The sequence below is a fragment of the Scomber scombrus genome, chromosome 23 (assembly GCF_963691925.1).
Source record: "Scomber scombrus chromosome 23, fScoSco1.1, whole genome shotgun sequence".
NCBI classification, from domain to species: Eukaryota; Metazoa; Chordata; class Actinopteri; order Scombriformes; family Scombridae; genus Scomber; species Scomber scombrus.
This window is the reverse complement of record NC_084992.1, coordinates 2346692-2354842: the sequence shown is the minus strand read 5'-3', so window position 1 is coordinate 2354842 and position 8151 is coordinate 2346692. Positions and strand designations below refer to the sequence as shown.

General features: G+C 36.8%; 1 protein-coding gene across 1 annotated transcript; it reads left to right on the top strand.

Moving 5' to 3' along the window:
- The first annotated feature begins 310 nt into the window (after positions 1 to 310).
- LOC134006017 (low affinity immunoglobulin gamma Fc region receptor II-a-like) lies at positions 311 to 3823 on the top strand. The gene is made up of 9 exons (XM_062445072.1): positions 311 to 357; positions 738 to 794; positions 1373 to 1618; positions 1719 to 1970; positions 2273 to 2344; positions 2632 to 2751; positions 3282 to 3339; positions 3465 to 3527; positions 3719 to 3823. The coding sequence occupies exons 1-8, from the start codon at positions 327 to 329 to the stop codon at positions 3469 to 3471; spliced, it is 843 nt and encodes a 280-aa protein (XP_062301056.1). The 5' UTR covers positions 311 to 326; the 3' UTR covers positions 3472 to 3527; positions 3719 to 3823.
- The last annotated feature ends 4328 nt before the right edge of the window (positions 3824 to 8151 follow it).

Here is an 8151-nt window from a genome sequence, read left to right as displayed (position 1 = left end):
TGCTGGTTTTATTTTTTTCAGTGTCACAAAACCTGCAAGTGGCAATGTTTTTTGTCAGAAAGTGTGCTAATAAAACCCTTTAAAGCAAAAGTCTTTTCAGAATGGGGCCTATGGTCTAATTTGCGTCAGTTTAGAAGTGAAAAAGTCTGAGAATCACTTTTCTCAAACACATCTGCCTCACATAAGAGTCTGTACAACCGGAGCTACAGTCAACTCAACGCAAGAAGTAATGTGAAGTACAACCTGCACAGGAAGAGGAAGTTTTCGCCTCCATTATATTTAGCTCAGTTTCAGGCTGATGTGCAGACAGTCAGCAACACGACACAATGGAGGTCACCGCTTTCCGCATCAGACTGTGTGAGTACTCAATATATCTTTGTTCTCAAATAATGTAAGTAAATAAAAGGCATTTTGAATTTAACTAGTAGTAAAAGTTGAACATAACTTGGTGTGTGGATCTAGTTGGTTATGCACTTGAGTTAAACTTGAGTTAAAAAAGAAATACTTTAAGCCAATTCACAATTCAAGGCATTAATTAATCCATCAGTATTCAGAAATACTTAAACTTGTTTTTTCACAATTGATATTTTAAAGTGTTTAGCAGTTGCCCAAAATGTTTGATTAATCTCCAACATTATTATAATGAATAAAATGACTCTATAGTTATCATATTGAGTTAGTGATAAAATATAGATAAAAGCATCTTTATACAAGGATCTACCGTTTTGTCTCTCCAGTGCTCAGTGTGTTGATTCTGCTAGTTGCACATGTTGAGGAAATTGATCCTCAGCCAGGTAAGTAGTTTGTCCATCAAATGTCAACGTTTTTGTTTAACTGATCTCAAACCCAAACCTTGACCTGAAAGGTCAGTTGAAAAAACCCACGGCTGAATGCATAAATAACAGGAATACCAGCAAATAGCAGCTTGAGAAAATAATGGTGTAAGTTACTTATTTTGACATCCAAGGAGCACATGCTGACACAACTCAGCTAATAGCTAACACTAATCCTAGTTTTCCTGAAACTAAAGAACAGTAAATCCTTTTCCTTAGCTGTACACATCATCTTCACCTTGTTAGTCTGTCGATTTTGAAAACTATTATACAGAAAAACCGTCTGTACGGCTTACATATTAGCAGTTTATCCATATTACAAAGCATGTCAGTCTGACAAAAGAAGACAGCCCATTCCTCCCTCACCGTTTCGAAGTGTATTTTAACTACACTGAGCTTCTGACTTCAGGCAAGGTGTTCTTTTAGCAACATATTACTGAATCATGTTGATTTTATTTTGCTTTGTATATGCAATTTTTTATTTATCATCTTGGAAGTGACTTCTTAATTTATGTTGTTCTCTGTTTCTCTTGTGTTAGTTGCAGATGTGCGTATCGTTCCGTCCAGACTGCAGCTCTTTGAATATGAATGTGTTTCTTTTACCTGTGAGGGGTCTGCTGGTTCAGTTGGATGGAAAGTGAGGAACAACAAGGGAGTCATTAAAACAAATCCTAATGTCACCTGCAATTACTGTATTGATGTTGCCTTTGAGTCAGACAGTGGAGAGTACTGGTGTGAAGGTGAAGAAGGACAAAGAAGCAACGCTGTCCAAATAACTGTCACTGGTATGTTTATTCAACGTGAAGTGTTTGAATTTAAATCAGGAAAACTTTTAACAACCATCTACATCTTTACCAAAATGTAAACAGCTGTAATTTTGTCCAGCTGGTTCTGTGGTGCTGGAGAGTCCTGTCCTTCCTGTGATGAAGGGAGAAGCTGTAACTCTGCACTGTAGAATTAAGACAACCTCCTCCAACATCACAGCTGATTTCTATAAAGATGGCGTCTTCATCAAGACTGAGTCCACAGTCAACATGATCATCCAAAGTGTCTCCAAGTCCAATGAAGGCCTCTACAAGTGCAACATCTCTGGAGCTGGAGAATCACCAGAGAGCCGGTTGGCTGTGAGAGATCAATGTAAGAAAACGTGTTAATTATGCTTTTTTGTTTTTTTCCTTGTCAGTCTGTTTGTTGTTTAAAGCTAACTGTGTGTGTGTGTGTGTCACCTGAAGCCCTGCAGGGACAGTAGTTAAGCACTCAGTACATCATCACATGTCTGCACAAAATGTTGAATTGGCCAACATTTCCTGAAGCAATTTGTCGGCACATTCATTGCATGCTGGGCTAGCCTATATCACAGCTGTAACACAGCTGTACAAACTCATGTATGGTAATGCAGCCAAAAACTAAACTCACAAAAACTTTGTTTCTATTTCTAGTGGAGATCCCAAAGGATAAGGACTCAGTGAACCAAAGTAAGGATCCATTGGTACAACCTGCAGACAAAACAGGTAAGGTGAAAGCAAATTTACAAGGTTGTTAATCACAATAAGAACCAAACCAAAAGTCAAAGGTCCAGAAGAGGCAGGCAGGATAACCTGAAATAAAGTCTAAAATGCTACAGTATGCCTTAAATCCATCTAAATTAAATTGCATTCATATCATGTGTTCTCCTTTGAGTATAAGGTACATACAGTATAAAATATGACATTATTTAACTCTCTACATACTGTAAAAATATACTTTTTCTCCATACGCCAAATCAAAGAAATAATGTAATTTTCTGTCATCTTTCCAGCATCTCAGAAAGAGATTGGATTTTCCTACTTTTACTTCATCCTGCTGTGGACTTTTATTGCCCTTATTTTGACTCTACAGCTGCTGGTGATAGGACTACTTTACCAGAAGAAACAGCTAGGTACACATATTATCCTTGATATAAACAAAACAAAGGAAATGTCAAAGCAAGAGAAGTTTATGGAAGCAAGTTTCATCATTGAGAGTTCAAAGTGTACCTGTAGATCATTGTTAAGGACCAATGTAAATGTTCAGGTTGTGTTTTTATAGATTCTTGCTTCCTTAACATATTTCATGTTTAGTGTATTTTGCAGTTGTCCAGTATGTTTACCATTTTTATTGTTGGATGTGGAAGAGCTTTTTGTAGGTGCTGCAGGGATTAGAGAATTGAATTGTAGTGTAGGAGTGATTGGGATGCATTTTCTGTTGAAAGTTGATTTTCTGTCAATTGCTTAAGCATTCTTGTCTTTTCATGTCTTGTGTAACTGTCTTCTGTGTTTTACCTGCTTCTTAGTTCAAATTTAGTATTCAAATTTAGCAGGTTCTAAAAGCCTAAAGTCCGAAACTTAAAGAAATTACATCACAGTTAGATACAACAACATATCTACTATACCTCTATGCGTATGTTAACCCTACTCTATTTTATTTCAGTCTTACCTGAGGCCCAGATCAGGGATCCACACAGGGACCTTTATGCTGTCGTTGTAAGGTAATTTACTATACGTTCAGAAAAAGGGCAACCCTATTTTGTCTTTGTTTTATTTAAGAAATGTTTGAAAGCCTGTGTTTTACATTGTTCACATCGTTGTCTGTCACACGCTGTTTCATTTTTAGACACTGATTATTTGAGCTTCTGCCTCGACACAAACCAGAGCAGCACACCAGAGAGAGAAAAGGGTAAGTTCAGGTCTCACGATCTGAATATCATTCTAGTATTTGTTAGTTATACTCAGGTGCATATTATCATTTGTTTTAAAGCAACTAGTTATTTTACATGCCAACAAATCCAGGGTTACTAGCCTAGGTGCAGTTACTCTTTAAAGTGCATGTGCATTAACATCTGCTATGTATTTCCTATTGCCTTACAGGTCACAGAAGAAAACACACCTGACTGAGGGACATCAAAGTGTTTACTTAAAGTGTTTAGTGTATATCTGCAAAATTGTATCCAGTTCAAAGATGTTTTTTATTTCTTCATTAATTCTTCATTAGAATACATAAATGGTGTGATTTTCTTGAATATATATACTGTGCTTTTGATGTTTTCTTTATTTAATTGGTATTTGTTTCTCTTATAGCTTGAGTGTGATAGCAGGGATCATTTGAATGCTTCAGTTAACTTAAAGTATCAGTGTCTATTTTTAAGAGGCGTCAGTTTGTTAGTGGAACGGTTAAACCACTTTGTTGTACGTGCTCTGTGTCTGTGTTTCCGAGAACAAAACTGCTGTAGATGTTAAACACGTGTTTGTGGTCAACTGCTAATACAATGCTGTTACATCAGTTTGAAATAAACAGACACACTGTTTTAACTGTTCCTTTGAATACACCATTAGCATAACAATGTTTTTCATTAATTTGTAGAGTAATGTATAAAACACATTCCACCTTAATATAAAAGCAGATACATAAGTATTGGTAAGGATAAGAAGTTTGTCTCGTTCATGGCAGTTGTCTCACAATGAAAAACACTGTCATTTTACTTTGCACTTTTTCAATGTATGGTTTTGAATGACAATAAACTTCAATAATAACATTACCATCATTTTCGAATAACATTGGGAGATTTCTATATGTTGGACCTTAAGGGAGCAGCATCAAGCTACTGTTTGAATGTTATAAATACATTGTAGACATGGTGCTGCCTTTCTTTCTCACTCATCTGCTACATCAGTCTTAAACACCTCAGTTAAAGACAGATAGATTATAAACATAAACAAGAAGTAATAATAAGTACTCAGATCCTTTTCTAAAGAAAACTTCAATACAGCAATGTAATAATACTTAATTACACGTTAAAGTCCTGCATGAAAAGTATATAAGTATGAGTTTGATGTATTGCAGTAAAATAGTGAAGCATCAGTGTTAGAGCAGCATGTTACTGTTGTAGCTGCTGGAGGTGGAGCTAGTTTACACTACTTTATATACAGTTAGCTAGTTTAGCCCAGTGGTTCCCAACCTAGGGGTGGGGCCCCTCCAAAGGGTCAGCAGATAAATGTGAGGAGTTGTGAGATGATTAATGGGAGAGGAAAGAAGAAAAAAAATGACACTCAAATCTGTTTTTAGTTTTGGCCAACATATTATTATAAATGTAGTGGAGTAGAAAGTACAATATTTCCCTCTGAAATGTAATGGAGTGGAAGTATAAAGTAGCACCACATGGAAATAAGTAAAGTACAAATACCTCAAATGTAATATAAAATTATAAAATTCATATTAGAGGAGATGGAACCAGTAAAAACCTGGAATCTGTAAAAAAAAAAATAAGGAAATAAATCCTCAAAATGATTTCTTGTGTTAAATGTGTAAAACTAAAAGTCATACCTGCTGTAACATCAGCACCAGAAATAAACTGCACAGGAAGAGGAAGTTCTGACCTACATTACATCTATCTACAGTTAGCTGATGCTCAGACAGTCAGCAGTAAGACATCATGGACGTTACAGCTCTCTGCATCAGACTGTGTGAGTACAGAGTTTTCCTTCAGCCAATTATTTGTTTATATATATAATTAAAAACATGTATCAAATATGTCTTCTATTGTCCTTCCAGTGTTCAGTGTGTTGTTGCTCCTGGTCGAACATGGTCACAGTTATGCTCAAAAAGATGGTAAGTAGGAAATAGTTAATGATTTGCTTACAGAATAAAAAAACAATTTTCTTCAGTTAGTCTGATGTAAACCAGCCAAACCACAATTTATGATTGCTAAACTCCTAACTGTCAATCAAAGATGCACACTTTAAGGGAACTTTTAGGGTAGACAAGTTTTGCATTTTGCCAGGAGCAAGCAAGACTGCATCCACCCTTCAACTAAGGTTGATAACAAATGTATTTTTTCACCCCATTCCCCAAGAAAAACAATGTATATTGTCAATCACCACAGAGTGTGACTGTGTTTAATTCAGTGGTAATGAATTACAATAATTGGTGGCATTGTCTAGAGAGTCTTTTAATCAGTCCAAAGCCGGTCTGCTGGAAATACTGAAATGTTAAAACTGCATTATTGAATGTTAAAATGGGCAACATTAATGTATTGTTTCAAAAGCATTGCAAATCCAAGAATAATGATTTTTTAGGGATTGTTAGGGAAATTGTTATATTATCTATGATAAGTACCATATTATGATTTTCCATTTATACTGATTATGATAAGAAAACCAATAAGGGAAATAAATACAAAAAATAGATATCAATATATGAAATCTGAGGGGAAAAAACCTGACAAATAATAGGATGAATAACTTTATGTTTGGGTTAGGGTTCGTAGGCTTGTTTTTTTAACTGTTGTTTTCTCTCTGTCTGTAATGCAGATGTTCTTCAAATCATTCCAACCAGACAGCAGTTCTTTGAATATGAGTCCATCTCTTTCACCTGTAAGAGTATTGTTGGTTCAGCTAAGTGGATCGGGGTGAGAAACACTGAAGGATTCATCCCAACATGTTCAAACAGCACAGTGACGTCACCCATGACCTGCACCATTTACAATGCCTTTGAAACGGACAGTGGCGACTACTGGTGTGAAACTGGAGGAGGAGAAAGAAGCAACACAGTGAATATCACTGTCACTGGTATGTTTACTGTAAATTAAGAATTTCATTCCAAAATGCAAAATATACGCACACAGAATTTATTGAAATAAATTCAAATTGTTATTATAAAACTGATGGTTTTCAGTGAATGTAAATCCTACATACCCGATAAGTTAGCAGACTTATAGAAATCAATTAAGACAATTGTAACACATAATAATAAGCAGGATGCAGATGAGGAGGGTGATGGTGGGAAACAACACATTACAAAATAATGCAATCACATATAGCAGCACCAAAGTTTCAAACACATCATAATTCTGACAATGATAATAATTCTGTAGAAGTGAGTGAAATGCACTGTATGCGTTAACAAAGTACATGTTAATGTTATTTACAAAACTGTATTTCAGGTGGTTCTGTGATCCTGGAGAGTCCTGTCCTTCCTGTGATGGAGGGAAACAATGTGACTCTGCGCTGCAGAAAGAAGGCTAATCTTTTAAACCAAACAGCTGATATATATAAAGACGGCCTTTTGATCAGGACCGCCTATTCTGGAGCAATGACCATCAACGATGTTACCAAGTCTGATGAAGGACTCTATAAGTGCAACATCTCTAAAGCTGGAGAATCACCAGAAAGCTGGCTGACTGTGAGGCACAACAGTTACACACAACAAAATGAAGAAGGTAAGTGGGAAGAATTGATGTTTATCTCTACATGAGTTCCACAGACGTAAAGAATCTTACTTAAGACTAAACATTCCAAAAATCATTTTAATCAACTTTAAAAACATCAGTCCAGTGTAAAGAATGTAAAACAAAACCTTCCCTGACTTTCTTTATTGCCTATAACAGTCTGTGGCTGATTTTTATGTAAAGAACTGGGGAAGAAATGGAGTCTGCTAACATTACCGATGAGCCAGAACCCGCCACAACACAGAGTCCAATACCTTTGTCATAGGTGTTATTTCTCCAGAGGATCAGACTCTGCAGCTGTCTGTTGGCGAGCTGCAGGTCTTTCCCCTTCGTCTGTTCCCTCACACACTCTCACATGCTCAGACTCAGCACTGTAACACCAGCCCCACTCTGCCCCCACCTGTTTCCTCCAGAGCTTTCAGACACGCACAGCCACACATTCTCACTGTTAGATGAGTGATGAAGTGCAGCACAAAGACAGGACACAGATGAAGCAAAAACTCAGTCCTGGGTGTATTTATTATAATGATCAGTCACATGGACAGACAAAATGTGAACATACAACAACCGAACAAAGACTAACAGGAGGATGGGAACATATTTAATAATATAGGAAAGGATAGTGACTATATGATGAGACTCATAGACTTCATGTTGATCTCCTGGACCTAGACAGTGAAACATTTAGAGAGAGACTAGGGGTGTAGCAGCTGCTAGCTCATGCTGATGAGGTGCAAGTGCAAACAATATGGTGCTAACTACAGTTCACTTTCTCTTTTTAATTTGGTGATTGTATTCAACAGCAGATTAAAGTTAATATACAACAAATTGTGATTTAACTTATTTTTCAGTTAGTTTGATCCTGGAGAGTCCTGCCCTTCCCGTGTCAGAGGGAGACGCTGTGACTCTGCACTGCAGAAACAAGACGACTTCAGCAAGCCTCCCAGCTGTCTTCTTTAAAGATGGCCTCTTCATTGGGACCAGCGCGACTGGCAACATGACCATCCACAGTGTTTTCAAGTCTCATGAAGGACTCTACAAATGCAACATCTCTGGAGCTGCGGAATCAGCAGAGAG

Coding starts and splice junctions, on each gene's coding strand:
- LOC134006017 (XM_062445072.1), top strand. CDS start 327: ATGGAGGTCACCGCTTTCCGCATCAGACTGT. Junction 358..737: donor CGCTTTCCGCATCAGACTGT/GTGAGTACTCAA, acceptor TTGTCTCTCCAG/TGCTCAGTGTGTTGATTCTG. Junction 1,619..1,718: donor TGTCCAAATAACTGTCACTG/GTATGTTTATTC, acceptor AATTTTGTCCAG/CTGGTTCTGTGGTGCTGGAG.